The 19506-nt window shown below is 36.1% G+C and overlaps 1 protein-coding gene across 1 annotated transcript in view; it reads right to left on the bottom strand.

The window, feature by feature from the left end:
• The window catches only part of LOC107592166 (CUB and sushi domain-containing protein 3-like), a 223387-nt gene that overhangs the window by 185441 nt on the left and 18440 nt on the right, over positions 1–19506 (bottom strand). The window contains exons 7-15 of the mRNA XM_016281569.1: positions 17410–17522; positions 17113–17295; positions 12186–12512; positions 11393–11587; positions 8480–8618; positions 6692–6879; positions 5973–6161; positions 1891–2007; positions 481–696 (exon numbers count right to left, since the gene is read on the bottom strand). Of these exons, the coding sequence (XP_016137055.1) occupies positions 481–696; positions 1891–2007; positions 5973–6161; positions 6692–6879; positions 8480–8618; positions 11393–11587; positions 12186–12512; positions 17113–17295; positions 17410–17522 (1667 nt within the window). The remainder of the gene's footprint in view (positions 1–480; positions 697–1890; positions 2008–5972; positions 6162–6691; positions 6880–8479; positions 8619–11392; positions 11588–12185; positions 12513–17112; positions 17296–17409; positions 17523–19506) is intronic.

Here is a 19506-nt window from a genome sequence, read left to right as displayed (position 1 = left end):
TTACATAAAATTGTGTGCATTGCAGATGCTTTCTATCAAAACGGTGTGTCCTCTAACAATGCATCACTCTGACCTTAAAGGAATAGTTTAGTCAAAAAAAAAGTGCTCTATGTTGATGATTTCTGACCTTTTTTTAGAGCTTAGTTAAATGGGAAAGAGCTGTGTAAAAAATCTTCAAATTTTTCCTCCAAAAAAAGTAACAGCATATAAGATTGTAGTGACATTGGGATGCACAAAAAATTGCATAATTTTCATTTCAGATTAACTATTTTTTTTTAGAAAACTGCTTACTGCTATTCTTTGCAAAAAAAAAAAAAAGAGGTTCGGTGCAACTGAAACTGATAATAATAATAATAATAAATAAACAAACCAATAAACTAATAAACATAAGTTTATAATAAGTAAATAATTAAGAATAATAACAACAGTAAAATACCTAAATTAACCATAAAATCAAATGGGACACAAGGATTCTTTCACCTGAGAAAGAGATGTTGAAACCCTGGAAGGAGATGGAAAAGTCTGAGATGAAGCGAAGCTGAGCCTTGAAGTTGCCATAAAGCCCGGCGTTGACTGGCGGGGGTCGTTGCGAACCGGTGAGCCGGGCGAGGGGCCGCGCAAAACTGCCGTTCTCTGTCAGGAGCAGATAGTCATGGTGATCCTCCAGGTGAAACGCATGAAACGTGAACTGCACACCTGAGAAGAAGAGGCATCAGATGAGGACACCAATTTACTTTACTTCTTCAACAGGCCACAGCATGTCAAAAGAAATGACTTGGATTATTTAGGGAAACAAGGTGTAAGTGGAGAAATTATGGAGGTGTCTTTAAATAAATTGAGGATAAATAAATCTATCTCAGCTAATACTGTAAACTGCATAGGGAGCCCTATTATTAATATAATATTAAAGTTTACAATTAACGACAGAGTACAAAACATTTAATTGCTATGTATTTTTAGATATAATTAACACTCAAATAAAAAAATTGTATGGAAACATGTAAATTGCGCATAAGGCATTTTTATATCAACTAAATCTAATTATAAAATGATGTTTCAACTCCAATTCATTCTTAAAATAATTAAATAATAATTTTCACAGTGGACAGATTAATTTAAACATGCATTAAATAATTAAGACATCACAAACAGGGCATGTAAAATATAAATTATATATATAGAGAGAGCGAGAGAGAGCAAGAGAGAGGCTAATACAGTGCATATATTTGGTGAAATGCTCTTCTGAATTGCTGGACTGAGGTAAATGTAATGCTATGTGACATTGTTCACAAGCTGTTTTATTGACGTCTTTCCACAGTTGAAACACTAATTGAGCGATTACATAAGACACGGGACGTTTATTCATGTTTATTTCATGTTATAACTAGTAATAAAGAGGAAGGGATGATCGCTGCAGTTTAAACTGAGGTGCCTATACAGCATTCAAGTGTCACAATTGTATTTATTGTTTGAATTTCTGAATAAAACAGACAGAAATTAAAAGATGTGACTTAGTTTTTCATCGAAAGGTACAAAATGCATTGCTTATTGTGATTATAGGGCAGGATATAATGTCTATAAAGTTTTATTCATGCATTAACTAAAACAGCAGATTAAAAGATCAGTCTTGAGATTTAAGAATGGATATTGATTCGTTAAAATAGAAGAATAGTTAGAAGTTTTAAACCAAGTTCTACACATTCAGTGGATAAAACAATGTATTTGTTCGGTACACTCACACACACATACACAGTGTGTGGTCAATAAATAAAAATACACACTTGTATGTGTTCATTGACACCTAAAAAAATGACCTTTGACAGATCTGATGTCAAAAGCTAGCTCTCATCTTCTTCTGACAGCACATGAAGAATTCTCCTGGGTATGTACCTTTGCCATGGCTGACCTCCAGAGTCCACGTGCAGTTTAATGAGTTGGGATAGAGCTCTGGAAAGCCGGGAGAGAGGATGATGCCCTCTGGGCCTTGGACATCGCCTCCGCACAGAGCTGCAGGAAGACATGCGTGGAATCTTTAAAAAGATCTGAAACTTTACAGGAAGCACATATGCAACTGTTCTTGTATCACTTTTAGTTTCTCCGTTTTCAGAGACTTGAGCAGGAATTCTGTTGAGATAAGCAGTGTTCAGCTGAGGAAATTCAAAGAGTAGTGTAACCTTCACCGGAAGTAAAAAATACCACCAAAAGGTTAACGAGAGTAATGAGAATTTCTTCTAATTTGAGCTACTTTCCACCTGCCGTTGTTTCCAGAAAAGGTCACAACCACTTTACTTTGTCTATGAAAGTTTTCCTAAGAAAATGAGTGAGTGCTATTGTCCATGCAAAACTCAGGTTATGGATGATTGCATGAGAATTGCTATGCTGTTTCAAAGTAGTTGCTCACTGGCTAGAGTTAGAAGTGTCCAACTACAGGTATCGATGACATTCTTCTTCGAAGAAAGTCTATGCATTTATTTTCACACAAACAGTGCAGGAAGAGTTACTTTTAAAATTTAGGCTTAGAAGTTTAACATAATAAATAATGATACTTGGCTTAGCAAACTGTCCTAATAATACTGAATTTCAGAAACGTTGACATCTAATTGCACACAAGAAGTAAATGCACTTATGTCATTGAGATGTCTATGAAAGAACAATCTTGTAGCTCAAACAGTGGAACTTGGCACTAGCAGCATCAAAGTCATGGGTTTGATTCCCAGGGTATGCATGAACCCATTAAAAAAAATTGCTTTGGACAAAAGCATCTGCCAGATGTATAAATTATGTATGAATAATGAATGTGTGAAATTCATTTGTGAAACCAAGACTAAGATCATTGTTAAAAATAATCATGTGTAAAATTATTGCAATTTTAGGTAAGAATGGTTTCATCATGTCACCATTTAAGTAAAAACGGTTTTCTGAACAATTTGGACAGACATTTGAGTCTGGAATGGTCCAATACTCATTTAAATTCTCACACTGAACTGAATACAATTCATGTAAGAATGGTTTTACAAATAATTTTCAAATTAATTAATTCTGCTTGCTTTGTTTGGCTCTTTTTGTGAACTGGTGCATCGAAATGAATGTGGCAATTTAAAAAGACAAAACTTTGAGAACTCAGTCACAGACATTTTAAGAATAGAATATCCAGTAAGACTCCAGTTGAAACCTCTATATATAATGCATAAGGAAGGGAATCATTTTGGTTTCATTTCCTTCTTTTGACACTATAGACAATAATAGGTCCCTGAATGTGCATCTTTAAATATACACTGCTATACGAACAACCAGTCAGCAATTATACTGATTTAAGTTTCAACAGAACTGGTTTTATTCAGAACTGATGTTTCCTGAGAAATTATGTTTTAGATGAGATGTATGTTTGCAGTCTGCATTGAATGTGATGAGAATTATTACATGCATGTACAGCCAGACTTCAATTACAATGCTCCTGAATATTCTTGAAATTGTTGTGAATTTCGAAATCAAAGAACTGTTTAAATGAGCAGCGTTAATTAGTCTAATTGAGATGTGTAATTGAGATGACAGCTTACCGTCACATGTCGGCAGAGGGTGGCTCCACCAGTGGTTCTTCTCACAGACCAACTGCTCCTCGTGGCTCAGTCTGTATCCGGGCTCGCAGCCAAACCACACCACCGAGCCGATGGCCAAGTCCTGCCCGTAACGTATCCCATTTACGGGCACGCCGGGGTCCAAACATGAGTGAGTGTCCAGAATGACGCCTGAAGCACAGCAAACGCAAAATGAGAGATTATTTAATGTAATTTAAAGGTACAGTTAAAGGGATTCATTTCAATTTCATTTACAGTTTCATTTTAACGTGCATTAAAAGCAAATGTATAGTTTCGGGGGGAACTATGTAAACTGACCTAAAATTGTATTATTTAATTTAATTTCATTTCATCATTTTATTTTATTTTACTTTATTTTATTTCAAATTATGTTTATTGTTACTTTGTGTGTTACTGTTACTTGCTGTACCACTATCAAATTAAGCATTGTATTTGCATTGTATTCAGCTGTGCTGAAATGGTTTTGACAATATGAATGCAGTTTTTTGTCAAGCCAATAAAGCATTAAATCAAAAAAAGGATGAGAAAAAGACAGAATAGGCAAGAAATATAGAGTGAGAAAGAATACTACAAAGAGAAATCCTCAAGCTGTTTGCTTGTGTGGAGAGACAGATACGATTCAGGTAGAAATATAATTTCTCAGGCAAAAGGCACCCAGTCCATAAAGACGGCTGACTCACTTTCATAAAAGAGCTTAAAGCCACTGTTAGAGCGACTGTTATCGGTGGTGAAGAGAAGATACCGAACATTTTAAGTGCTTGAATGAAAACACTTTAGGTCAGAAATGGCATCCTTTAGATGTATCTGTGAAATAATGAAGTGAATTTCACTATTATTTTTATTTTTCACTATTACTTTCACCCAGAGACATAGGGCTGCAACCCAACTCACATACCTTTACTACATACTAAAAGTATGCACTTTATTTAAGACGCACATACATACATATATATACTGTATATATACCTTCTCAGTCAAAATGCATGGGATTGTTGACTGAAATTCTGCCATAGTTTTTGACCAAAAGAAGGTATTCTAGAAAGGCTGCGGAATGAAGCTATCTACTCTTTTTTTGGGGGGAGCAAACGTATTATGCCTTAAAATGCCACAAAGATTTGGAGCAGAGCCACAGTATGCAAACTGGGATGCAGTCATAGTCATTGCTTCTTGAGATGTCCAAACTAAGACCTGAACTTCAGAATTCAAGGAATGAAGGCAGATTTCCTCAGCGACTTCACCTTTAATGATAATGAATGTCAGCGTCACTCCCCGTGAGACGATAAAAGAGTCTAGCGCCTCGGGCTCAACATCTGCCTAAGTCTCTTTCTTCCCCCCAGCAGCGTAAAGTACCCAAAATATTTCCTCCATATTTAGTTAATTCAGAATGACATGAAGTTATTAAAATTGAATAGGCCAAATGGGCCTGACATGCTAAGAGTGCCCTTTTGGAAATAAGAACATTTTACCGGAAGGTTAAAGTCAACAAAAAGGACCCCGTTTACTTTCTAAGTTTCTAAGTTCCTGGTCTTACTGTTGTTCCAAATAAAAAAAATGTTCGTCTACAAATGTTCGTGCTCCTACAATGAAATTGCTCAATTCTGGCAGCGAGTTCTTCTGAACCAATCAATTCCTGACAGATAAAATCAAGTCCAGTTCTACATTTTATTTCATTGAACTTCTTGTGTCATCCAGAAATGTCACATTACATAAGCAAAACAGGCTGCGGATGACAGTTTCATGCTGACTTGAAGTTTTAAGTACTAGATGTCTTGACAGAGAGTCCAGAGCATTGGTCGGAAGTCTGGTAGCAAACCAAACATTACCAGTGGTTTATAATTAAAACTTAAGGTGACAATCATGTCCAGCTGAATAGACTAAGTATTTTTGTCAGCCCTCATTGCACCACAGCTACTCATAAAAAAGACAAAACTTTGAGAACTCAGTCACAGACATTTTAAGAATAGAATATCCAGTAAGACTCCAGTTGAAACCTCTATATATAATGCATAAGGAAGGGAATCATTTTGGTTTCATTTCCTTCTTTTGACACTATAGACAATAATAGGTCCCTGAATGTGCATCTTTAAATATACACTGCTATACGAACAACCAGTCAGCAATTATACTGATTTAAGTTTCAACAGAACTGGTTTTATTCAGAACTGATGTTTCCTGAGAAATTATGTTTTAGATGAGATGTATGTTTGCAGTCTGCATTGAATGTGATGAGAATTATTACATGCATGTACAGCCAGACTTCAATTACAATGCTCCTGAATATTCTTGAAATTGTTGTGAATTTCGAAATCAAAGAACTGTTTAAATGAGCAGCGTTAATTAGTCTAATTGAGATGTGTAATTGAGATGACAGCTTACCGTCACATGTCGGCAGAGGGTGGCTCCACCAGTGGTTCTTCTCACAGACCAACTGCTCCTCGTGGCTCAGTCTGTATCCGGGCTCGCAGCCAAACCACACCACCGAGCCGATGGCCAAGTCCTGCCCGTAACGTATCCCATTTACGGGCACGCCGGGGTCCAAACATGAGTGAGTGTCCAGAATGACGCCTGAAGCACAGCAAACGCAAAATGAGAGATTATTTCATGTAATTTAAAGGTACAGTTAAAGGGATTCATTTCAATTTCATTTACAGTTTCATTTTAACGTGCATTAAAAGCAAATGTATAGTTTCGGGGGGAACTATGTAAACTGACCTAAAATTGTATTATTTAATTTAATTTCATTTCATCATTTTATTTTATTTTACTTTATTTTATTTCAAATTATGTTTATTGTTACTTTGTGTGTTACTGTTACTTGCTGTACCACTATCAAATTAAGCATTGTATTTGCATTGTATTCAGCTGTGCTGAAATGGTTTTGACAATATGAATGCAGTTTTTTGTCAAGCCAATAAAGCATTAAATCAAAAAAAGGATGAGAAAAAGACAGAATAGGCAAGAAATATAGAGTGAGAAAGAATACTACAAAGAGAAATCCTCAAGCTGTTTGCTTGTGTGGAGAGACAGATATGATTCAGGTAGAAATATAATTTCTCAGGCAAAAGGCACCCAGTCCATAAAGACGGCTGACTCACTTTCATAAAAGAGCTTAAAGCCACTGTTAGAGCGACTGTTATCGGTGGTGAAGAGAAGATACAGGAAGTTGCCGCTGCTGAACAGGAACTGAGGGACTTGGGTGCCATTTAGAGAGGCAATTAGGGGCGAGAGGAGATTAGGCCCATCGTGAAGCTCTAGAAAGTCATAATTGAGTTCTGTCTGGAACCTGCCGGAAAAAGAAAAAAAGAAAACAGATCAAAGAAAAGAGATAATAAAAATTACAGCGTGAAATGTGTTTCTATCCACACACACACACAAACACATCTCATTACACATGGCTGCCCAACTGTTCCTCATTGACCGCCTCTTTTAATGAGAAGTCACAGGCGCAGCCAGTGTTCACGCTGCTGTTTATTGATGGGATCAAACGGCTTTGTGATGTGCGAATATACACAGATCTGCCACAGTGAGCTTGCTTTAATGGAATAGTTAAGCTAATAATGAAAATACAGTCATTTACTAACCCTCATGTTGTTCCAAACCTGTATGGCTTTCTACCTTCGGCAAAATAACACCTTTTACATAATGCCCTAGTTTCTCTCTTCCAAACAGTGAAAGTATATAATAATAATCAGGGTCTGAAAGCTCCAAAAATAGCAGAAAAAGCACCATAAAACTATCATTTTAATTACTATAAATGATGTAAGTTGCTCATAAGACTTGCACCCTATTCCAAGTCATTTATCCACTCTGTACATTAAATATGTAAAAAGTATAAAATAAAAAAATCACTTAAAAAGAAAGGGAAAAAAAATCAACATAAAATCTGGCATATTGCATCTTGATGCCCCATATAGGAAATTAACATCTGAGAGCTAAAGTTAGTGGAACAATTAATTAAATAATGAATTTGTCTGTTTCTCACACAAATGACTTAAAATAATGAACCAGCCACATGCACTACTTTTATGATATCGTTAATGTTTTTGTTTTTTTTGCCCACATTCTCATTCATTTCATAGAAAAGAGCAGCCAGCTCATTTATCATATTATCTCCTTTTGTATTTTACAGAAGTCCTACAGGATTGGCGTGCACAAGGGTACGTAAACGATGACAGAATTTAAATGTTTTCAGTGAAAAGCCAAAGCAGAGGTGTCAACCCCACTGCCTGAGAAACACAATCTCTGCTCGCCCAATCGAGTCCTCTGCTTTTGTGATGCACCTCGAAGCGTCCGCTCCCAGGAGTCTGTTAGATCATATCTGATGATATTTCAATGGCCTACTCAAGGGAAGCATTGCAGTGCTAATGAAATAAAGTCAACCATTTGTAACTAGATATAGATTAACTCAATTTCCCTTTCACAGAAGGCCTTGATGGGCACCACGCACAGCGTTAGATTTATATGGCAAACAGCGTGCATATGGATCAAGCTTACCGACATAACACTATGGTATAATGTATATAGACACTAATGGTGACTGTCTCCCTTGCGCTCTAGGTCTATGTGCTATGACAAACATTACTCAGAAACAATAGCATCCTTCAGACGTTTCTACATGTTTAGCTGAAGCTTACGATTCAATTACATTTGACATTATACTTTATTAACTCGGCAGACTGTTACATTGAGACTTTATGAAAACCCACGTGACCTTCACACCCAAAGGACCCCAGATGAAGATGGCTATAAATATGTTGCTACTTCTGCTTTTTCTAACCGTGGTATGTGCCGAAATTATTTGTCGCCTTGGAGAGCTGATGCCTCCAGACATGAATACAAATAATGCATCTGCGTGTTGCTATTCTCAGAGCTATCCAACAGACCTGTCAAAGCTTATCTTGATGGAGCGTCCCACCTCGGCCTCGATGACCCACTCACAGCTCAGGGAATCTTTGTAGTAGCCAGGCCACCCCGGGGACAGAATGACTCCCACCGGAGCGGTGAAATGGCCTCCGCAGGGCGCTGCGGGAAACATTTTATGTACATGCCAGCAGAATGTTTATTAGAACACTTCGATTCAGCAAAGAAACCTCTTCTTATCAACTGTTTTTGCAGTATCGTGTCTCTGAATGTCTTTAGAGATGTAAAAAGTTATTGATTTAAAGGTGATGTAAGCCACACAAAACGCTCCTGCTACCTGACAGATTTCACTAAAATAAGTGTCTTGAGAAATCAAACTGGTGTTTGTAAACAGCAGGAAAAAAGAGCCAGGGAAGCGAACCACACTTTTTTTTATCCATTCAGAAACACTTTATGCATGTCAATCAATTTGAATAATCGGTTTTGCAAAGGTTTTATTACTTAAAAAAATCTGTTAGCAAAGACAAAATCAATTGCTAGCTAACTGTTAGCATTCCCACTTTTCTCTAAGACAGTAGCACTTGGTAACTAGCCAAAAACTTCACATTTAAGAGGAAGATCTGACTCTTCCCTGTTGAAAAAAACAGCATATGCTGGTTAGGTATATTTTGATGCTGGGATGCTGGTTTAAGCTGGTCCTTTGCTGGTATATGCTGGTCATTTGCTGGTTTAAACTGGTCCTTTGCTGGTTTATGCTTGTACTTTGCTGGTTTATGCTGGTCCTTTTGCTGGTTTATGCTGGTCATGTGCTGGCAAAGGACCAGCATAAGCCAGCAAAGGACCAGTTTAAACCAGCAAAGGACCAACTTAAACCAGCATCCCAGCGTCAAAACATACCTAACCAGCATATGCTGTTTTTTTCAGCAGGGTTGTGATTGTCAGTGATTTTACAATGGTAAACGGCATGCCTGCACAACAAAAAAAAGAATTAAAAAAACAGCTTTCGACATGTCAATCGTTTCTCAGATTCAGTTTTGCAAAAGGAAGTTTTGATACTTGAAGAAAGCTGTCTGTTATATCTGTTAGCATAAAGAAAACCAATTGCTAATTACCATTCATCTCTGTGCTAGTTGTATAACTCTGGCCAACTTTACACTGTCGAGGGTCTTTAGAAAATTTTCTTTGTGGAGCCGGATTTTACAGCGAGACTATATGTTATTTATGTAAACAAAAAGGCGGAAGTTAGCAAAATGGCTGCTTATTGCATCATTAATCAATAAGGTGCAGATGCCAATGTTTGACTATGTCAAAAAATGTATAACTACTGGTCATACTTTCGCAAGGCCATTGTATTTCCCACTAACTCATCCCTTAGGCATGAAGCAGTGGCTGTCTTACATTGATTTTGCTATGGTAAAGAGCATCCCTGTTGAAAACACTAGCCTTAATTGGCTTTCTGCATGTCAATTGCTTTACAGATCCGGTTTGGCAAAGAAGTTTTAAAACATGATGAAAGCTGTCTGTTAGCTGTTAGCATAGAGAAAGCTAACTGCAAACTTTTAGCATTCCCATTCATCTCTACAACAGCTGCATATGGTAACTAGCCATAAACTTGACACTTTTTTGAGGGTCTCTGGAGAATTTTACTCTTGATTTGTTAGTAGAGCGGTTATGAAAAAAAACTGTATGATTTAAGTAAATAAAAGGGTGGAAATAAAAAAAATGGCTGCTTATAGCATCTTTAATCAAAAAGGTACAGATGCCAATGTTTTGGTGCATTCAAGTCCTCCTGGGAAGATCGTATTAAGTACGAGTTAAGAAGTCGCAATTAGAACAGCAGGTGTTTCCAGATCACTTTGGATAGAGGAAGATGGCGATGTACCTTTTCTAGAAAAAATAAATAAAAATAAAAAGCACATTAAAAAAAAAAAAAGATCCCTAAAAGATGATGAATACAAAATGATGAATAAAGAATATGCATCAGTGTGTTTTTGCTTTGTTTTTATTCAATATATAAAGGTGCTGTAAATTCAAGTGTTATATATACATAATTGTACAATATTGTGGAATATTGCACATGCATCTTAGCTAGTTTTATTGTAAATGAACTAGCAAAAATAATAATTGCAATAATTTCAACAAATTTACCATTTCAATACAGACACTGAATCTATTGCACCCCTCATATTTTATCACTGATATGCCCCCAACTTGGAAACTCATGGCTTAAAAATATTCTGCGTTTCCCACTCGATATTGCAACATTGTGGAGGCGTTCATGTGCATTCAACTCCTAAATATGATCTTCAGACATTACTTGAACACACCATTTGACTGTGTGGTCATGCAAACTACTAACTCATCCATAAGACTTTAAGCAGTGGCCATGTCTTACAGTAATTTTACCATGATAAAGGGCATCTCGGCTGTCAAAAAAAGGTAAAACCAGCCCAAGTTAGCTGGCTGATCTTAGCTGGTCAAACTTTGTAATAGCTAGTTTAGCAGGCTGGTTTTAAAAGGTTTTCAACCAATTTTTTTATCTGGCCAAATAAGTTATTCCAATCATAAACCAGCTAAGACCACCCAATCAGCTGTTTTAGGCACTCCACTTAACTTAGTTAAGACTATCCTTCACCCGAGGTGAAATCAGTGTAACATACAAACTCTTGTTTGATGCAGGTGCAGGTAAGTAATATTTTCTCATTCAGTGTTTACTGAATGTTTTTCACAATTTTCCTGTCTTTTGTACTGTTGATAGAACAACTCAGATAATAAGTGGAACTAAACCACTTTTCTACGAGTTCAAGGGATGATAATTTGAATTTTATTTAAATGTAGATATTTCCAAAAAAAACATCCAAAGGCTACTCAAAGGCCATTTGATAACTTTAATTCCACAGAAAAGATTAGAGGACACAAACACTTTTGAAACCTACCTTCACATTTGGGGATCAAACCACTCCACATCACCTTTCCCGCCTCCAGTTCACACACAATAGTATCTGAGCCTTGTGTCTTTATGAAGCCCTCCTCACACACCACTGAGATGGAGCTTCCCAGCTGGAAATTATTACCAAAGCGCTTGGCATTCATAGGCACTCCGGGATCTGGGCACTCATTGTGTCCAAACGCTGAACAAATAACATCAAAGCAAAGAGCTTGTTACTTGCAACGTGACTTACTTAATGAAATGGAAAGGAAAGAGCGAATGCATAATGGAATATCACACTGTAGGAAACAGAGGATTGTGGGTAAACACTAGGGTCCTGTATGTCATCGCACAAGCATTTGAGGATTATTTTAGCTGAGCTAATGGTGTGATGTTCAGCGAACAGGATTAAGTTGCTTGATGCTGGTGGATAAATGGCTTATGAATTAAATCAAGGAAAATATGTCCTTCCATATGTCTTACTTGACGACTGTTCGGAATCTGATTAAAGACAATGCTTCGCATGCCAAAGATGTTGTTAGCAAACACTACATTTTTAAGAGTATTAATCCTTTTATCCAAGCTTTTCTTTACTCTTTTTAGTTTAGAGCAGCCTAAAATAAACACACACACAATATATATATATATATAAATGCGTGCGTGTGTGTGTTTATTGTTTACTAAACCTATTAAAAATCATATTTTTAATTGTAAAAATATTGCACATTATTACTGTTTTTACTGTGTTTATTCAGAACACAATCTTAATCTCTATGTGAAAACCAAAGAGAAGCACTCACTGCTGTATGTGATGTTGAATCCTCGACCGGACATGGAGTGGTCAGCCTGAAACTCCAGCTGGAGGATGTTGGAGTTGCTGGTGAGGTGCGACGGCACTTCTGCCCCAGAGAAGCGTCCCAACACCACAGCATCCACCAGCTCTCCGTCCCTAACAGTCAGGAAGTCGTAGGGAGGCTCCAGGTCAAAATCATTGAAGGCCAAATGGATGCGGCTGCCTGGTTCGGCCATGATCAGCCAGACGCAGTTGAGGTTGTTGCCATAACCTTCCGGATAGTCTGGAGACAGAACCGTTCCCACGGCAGCCGTGAAGTTGGACATACAGGGAACTAAGAGAGGGAGGAGATGCTGATCAGATACATGAAGGTCAAAAGCAGCAAAGACTAATCTAAATTCATTTTAAAGGCATCAAATTTGGCTAAAATCTCTTAGCTGCAAGTTAAGGCAAGACACTACAGGCAAAACCAGTTTTTTTTTCATGCACTGGCCAATTTAGATATTTTGGGCTGATTTGCTTTCATAACATTTCTTTTTTTCAGACTAGTGGAAAGAAAACATCCAAACTGTACATTTTAGTGTTAGTTTTATTACACGTTTTCTCTTTGCGTCTGTAGATTTCAATTATGATATTCCATATCATTCTCATAATGTTTTTTTCCCATGCAATGAGCCAGAAATCTCCATTTAGTCTCCATTTGGTGATTGAAATAAATATGAAATAATGCAAAATATTAATAACAGATAAAGTATACTAAAAAAAAAAGTTTTTTTTATTAGAGATGTTGCCTTTGAAACTAACTGAAGGAATAATATACCAAAGAGAACCACATATACATATATATATATATATATATATATATATACATATACACACACACATATATATATATATATAAAATTAAAAAGTGAAAATGTAATAAAATATAATAATAAATATAATAATAATACATATTATAACAGTATATAATACTAAACATTTATATTTATATTTATACATACATGTATTATATATTTTGCACCTATACATTTCCTTTACAATACATATCTTTGAAAGCTGTTTTCGCAATATTCGTTTTTTTTTTCTCTCATGCAGCGTGATAGAAATCTGTTTTAATGGTACTTAAACCAATCTTTCTGGTTTTATTCCTATCTATATTCTGATACATTTTACAGAGAGGGTTTTGTTCACATATAATTTGCCAGATTTATAGAACATTTTATGCATTTTGTTTTTTGTTTTGGCTACTGACAGTATTTTCTGATTCATGGAATGAATAAGAGAGCCTCTGTAACCTTCAACTCCAATATGTCAACAAAAAACAAGAACCTGGCTTTACCCAATATTAAGATTTCTGTTCTGAAATGTGTATGCAAATTAGTGCATATTTAATTAGATAATGCCTCATATGCATATATTTTTTTAAAATTCAGAACTTACAACACAAAACAATTGTCTTAATCAAGTGGGAGAAGTATGGTGATATCTGTAAGTTAAAATGTTTACCCTATTCACCTGCAGTGTCTTGCCTTAAGCAATAACTAACACGCTGACAGGTGACAGCAGAGATAGAAAGAATGCTGCACCTGTTTCCTTGAGGGATTATTGCATTGTATTGGAAGCAGTAATTGAATTAAACTGTACTGCAGGGCACACTGGGAATTTTAAATCTCTTGAAACGGTATTGCTCTTTGGTGCTGTTTGCTTGTCAGGCTCTCAGAGAATTGTCATCTTATCATCTGCCAGAGCGCAGTTGTCCTTTCGAGTCTGTTAACTATATTTAACGGCGCAGCGGTTGTTTTGTTTACACACACCGACATAAAACACAGTTTTAATTAGTCCGACCTATTGACATCATTTCATTTAGACGTGTGTCTCACCGACTCGGAGAGATTCAAAGGGTCAGCAGCGCTCATCTTCATAATGAGCTTGTGAGGATGGATGGAGAACTGTGGTCTTAAATTACTTCCTGAACTCACAAGGCCTAATGTACCTGAAGAGAGCTAAACGTTAGTATTTCCCATACATCTTAGCCGCAGTTGGCAGGGAAATTACATCATGGCAACATGAATTGGCGACATGTCCATGTTATGATCACTTAAATGCACTTCACACAGTAATTATGACTTCCAAGCTCTTATGAACTTTCTAGAAGGACTTGTGCTGGCTTTCAAGTCTTGTCAGAATGATTGTATTTACAGTATAATGGCAAAAATGTCATGATTAGCAATATTTAACTCTGGATTACCTTTGGGCTATATTATTTTTTATTTTCTTTAACTTTGATATATAATATATCATGGACTTGTTAGTGGTGCATATCCAGAAAACAAATTGTACACTACCGTTTTTTTGTTGTTGTTGTTTTTTTTGAAAGAAATTAATACTTTTTTTCAGCAAAGATACATCACATTTATCATATGTGACAGTAAAGGCAGCTATAATGTTACAAAATATTTCTATTACAAATAAAGGCTGTTCTTTTCAACTTTATATTAATCAAAAATCTCTGGTTTCCACAAAGATATTAAACAGCTCAAATGTTTTCAGAATTGACAATTACGTTTCTTGAGCAGTAAATCAGCATATTAGAATGATTTCTGTAGCATCATGTGAAACTGAAGACTGGAGTTATGATGCTGAAAATTCAGCTTTGATCACGGGCATAAATTATATTTCAAATATATTCAAATAGAAAACACATTTTAAATCTTAATATTTCACAACAATGTTGTTTTACTGTAAAAGAATAACAATTGGAGAGAATAACAATAAAAAAAAAAAAACATTTTTTTTATTATTATTTTTAACGACCTCAAACTTCTGTACAGCACTTTGGTCCACTTGGGTTGTTTTAAAGTGCTTTATAAATAAAGTTTGATTAATTGATTGGCTGATTTTGAACAGTCATGTAAAAAATACCACGGCATTCATAATGGTAGTGTCAAAAACATGATACATGGTAGATTCGTCCACCTTTTAAAAGGTATTGTAAAGTTTTAATTGTGAGTGTTAACCGCATAATTTAGCTTGTATCAGAGTATGTGAGTGGAGCGGCAACAATTTCCCCTCCGTGCTCCAACCATTCAATAATCACTCCGCTCCGGGTTCACCATTTCCAGCTCCTCGCTCACTGATATCACAAACACCGCTCCATCTTCGCTCCCTGAGGAAATTTACGGCTAATTTAAAGTATTTCAGTATGTTTTGAAATATCACAGAAGTTCTGTTCATAACATGTATTAAAAGAAAAGAAAATACAAGGAGAGTAGTTTCAAAGTGGCTTATTGTAACACTAGTGTGCAAACTTTTTTCCTGCCACATGCCAAGCTTATTACATGGTTGTCAGCATTAAAAAATATCTATCATTGCTGCTTTTTGCTGTGCAAATTTTGTTTGTGAAGGATGAAAAATAGTATCGTTATTTTATATACGGATCGCTGCATTTCTTACAGATTTCTGCTCATTCGAAATTGGATACAGATGAAGTAGCACTGTAAGATTACATTTGCTTGAATGCATTATTGAGAGAGCATTGCGTGTGAATAAGTGTTGTAACGTATATATAACGAATATGTGTTTAAATCACGCTTTCACACGAAAATATTCAGTATCTAGAAGGAACAAACAAAGTCCTTGAGAACTAACTTCCCGCTGATGTCCATTGCCGTCATCATAACCTTCACATTCTTTCTGATTTAAGTGATCCATCTGTATAAAGCTATAGCTAAATATGTTTAACGTGAATTCTTGGTAAATATGCAGTTGGCATGAATTGTGCTGGTGATGGAGCGGCAGTGGAGCGAGTGAAAACCACGACGCTCCGACTTTTAAAAAATCTGTTCCTCGCTCCATGATAAGACAACATTTCCCATCATTCTCTGTGGCAGCATGAGTATGATGAAATACATAAAGCATCAATTACACACTTAATGCTCATCCTTTGCTCTTAATTTTGTTGCATTAGCACTTAAAAAGCTTCCAATCTGAGAGAAAGAAAAAGGAAATTGCCCAATCAATGAGATACTACTATAGTTTTTATTAATATTTTGAAGTAGTTTTCATTTTTATATTTTATTTCATTTCAATTTTAAACTTTTAGTAAATGTATTGTTTTTATAATTTATATATATATATATATATATCATAGACTGTATAAAAACATGGACGTAGTGTCCATGACGTCACCCGTAGATTTCTGAAGAGTGTTTTTGAAGCTCAAAAGTGGGCGGAGGCGGCCGTCGCCATCTTAGCAGCGCGTCACTGCGCGTCACTCCCGGATAATCAAAAATGGGCAAAGAGGCGGGAGCAGGTTGCTGAAGCCACGCCCACCTAGCTCGACGGTGGCGACAGCAGCGGCAATCCACCTGTCACTCAAGTGGCCACACCCTTAATTATGCAGAACTTTAAGGCTTAATATAATTTAAACGGATGAGTTATAAAAAAAATTCACACCCCTCATAGTTGTCATGAAGGGCAAAATGAGCTATATAGACCAAAATAATTTTTTGAACCAGGCTGTAAATATGTTTTTTTTCTGCTGTAAAGTTGGGCATTTTAACATGGGGAGTCTATGGGATTGACTACCTTTTGCAGCCAACCTTTTGACGAATTACAGTTTAAGTCACTTCCTTGTTGGCTTCATGAGAGAGAGAGCGGGAGGTTGCCTACAATAACCTTGGTTTCCATCAGCTTGCATTTCAGTCTCTTCTTCATGCAATGTGATTCCTCATTCAGAAAACGTAGAAGCACGTTTTTGGTTATTTTTTGGAGCTTGACAGTATAAATCACCCTCAACTTTCATTGCATGAATAAGAGGGAAAAAATGCTCAGATGTTTTGTTTTGTATGTTTCAAAAAGAAAAGAAAAAAAAAAACATTTAGACTTTGAAGCACATAAATAATGATAGAGAAGTGTCTAGCAGCACTCACATATACAGATGGGGATGTTAGCAGACCACTGATTGTTATTCTGACAGGAAATCATTCGTTCGCCAATGAGCTCGAATCCGAACTGGCACTCGAAGCGCAGCACGTCTCCGTTGGAGAAGCCCCCGCCCTCTCGGAGTCCATACAGAGGGATGCCGGGATCCCCACAACTTCCCTTGTCAATTTCTGTAGGTAGGCAAGAGAGACGAGAAGAGGGAGAAAAACAGCAGTAAAGCTTTTGAGCCAGCAGAGTGATTTATGTGGGCACTCTGAAGAAGCTGAGGCAGAGAACAGACTCACCTTTATAGTTGATCTTAAAGCCAATAGAGCCCACACTTTCATCAGACTGCAAATGCAGCCACATTTGATGGGTCATACTGACGATGAGGTCAGGGACGAAACTTCCCGTTAACCTGTCCATGCAGAGTGAACAAAAGAAAATAAGCGTCTGTGAGTTCAGAATACAAAACACTAGGGTGGTGGTACCATGCTATAATAATGCTGTCAAATGCCAATACTATGGTATTCTGATATATGCTATAGTATTGAATAATTACTATGTTTATAACACAGTGGTATTTTTATGGTACTCAAAGGTTAGGGGTCGGTAACATTTTTTAAATATTAAAAAAAATATATCTTAGGCTCACACAATAGCTGCATTTATTTGAACAAAAAAAAACAGTAATATTATGAAATATTATTACGATTTAAAATAACTGTTTTATATTTGAATATATTTTAAAATGTAATTTATTGCTGTTAGTCAAAGCTGAATTTTCAGCATCATTACTCCAGTCTTCAGTGTCACATAATCTTCAGAAATCATTCTAATATGCCAATTTGCTGCTCAAAAAACAAATATTATTATCAATGTTGAAAACTGTTGTGCTGTTTTGTGGAAACTATGATACTTTTTCTCAGGATTCTCTGATGAATAGAATGTTCAAAAGAACAGACTTTATATGAAGTATTCTGTAACAATGTAAAAGTCTCTACTGTTACAATTTAATGCATCCTTAATAAATAAAAGTACTGATTTTTTTAAAGACCCCAAATGGTAGTGTATATCCAACAATATCATAGAATAGCCATGGTATTTATTGAAAAAAAAATAGTATTACCATAGCACATATTCTAAAACCAACAAACAAAGCTTACAAAAAAGTACTAGACTAGTATCAAAGTACAGGTGCATCTCAATAAATTAGAATGTCATGGAAAAGTTCATTTATTTCAGTAATTCAACTCAAATTGTGAAACTCGTGTATTAAATAAATTCAATGCACACAGACTGAAGTAGTTTGGTTCTTTTAATTCTTTTAATTGTGATGATTTTGGCTCACATTTAACAAAAACCCACCAATTCACTATCTCAACAAATTAGAATACTTCATAAGACCAATAAAAAAAAATTTCAAATGGTAGTGTATATCCAACAATATCATAGAATAGCCATGGTATTTATTGAAAAAAAAAATAGTATTACCATAGCACATATTCTAAAACCAACAAACAAAGCTTACAAAAAAGTACTAGACTAGTATCAAAGTACAGGTGCATCTCAATAAATTAGAATGTCGTGGAAAAGTTCATTTATAATATATGCAGTCAGCAGGCGATTGGTTTAGGTTTTTTTTTTGGCATCTCCATGTGGTCCTGTTCGGTATCACAACTTGGCTTCTCTAAAATTTAAAAAAGCTCTTTGCTGTTGCACCGTACACATACTATAAAATTCTGATTTTTTTTCTTTCATTTGTGCTTATATGGGCTCCTTATATCATTTGTATGTCTATTACACACCGTGACCAATTTGACCAACTCAGACCCGAAGAAAGGCATTAATTGAGCTTTACAGTATGTATTGGTGTTCTGGCAGTGAGTGTCTTTTGTCCTTGAGGAACACTCTGTGAGCGCGCAATGGATCGCAGCTGGAACAGAGCCAGGCAAATGCACCAGAAAGCAGCACAGACCTTCACCAAGTGTGTCTGCCCAAGATACCAGGAGACATACGGCTGACGGCGAGAAGAGGTGGTGAGGGGAGGTGGACAGAAAAACATGTTTGTGAGGGAGAAAAATACAGTATTTGTGCCTGTGCGGTTTTTATGGTTTTGTGGCTTTCATGCTGTTGAAACGGATAACTGCTGTAAAGCTGAACAAAATGCAAGATAAAAAAATTTAAATAAAAAGAGGGGGAGAAAAAAAATCTGGATTTTCTTTGTTCATTCAAAAATAAAATAAATGTAATGTAGTATGCAGATATACACCAGAAACAAGTGGCATGCCACAACTTGTCTAACTTCAGCACTTCATTTTCTCTGTCTGTCTGAAATAAAATGATTTTATTCACAAATCACATGTGTGAATTGCCTGCTATACATTTTATTTGTTATACAT

This window comes from Sinocyclocheilus grahami, unplaced genomic scaffold (genome assembly GCF_001515645.1).
Source record: "Sinocyclocheilus grahami isolate Dianchi unplaced genomic scaffold, SAMN03320097.WGS_v1.1 scaffold150.1, whole genome shotgun sequence".
In the NCBI taxonomy this organism is placed as follows: domain Eukaryota; kingdom Metazoa; phylum Chordata; class Actinopteri; order Cypriniformes; family Cyprinidae; genus Sinocyclocheilus; species Sinocyclocheilus grahami.
This window is presented reverse-complemented; position numbering and strand designations above follow the sequence as displayed.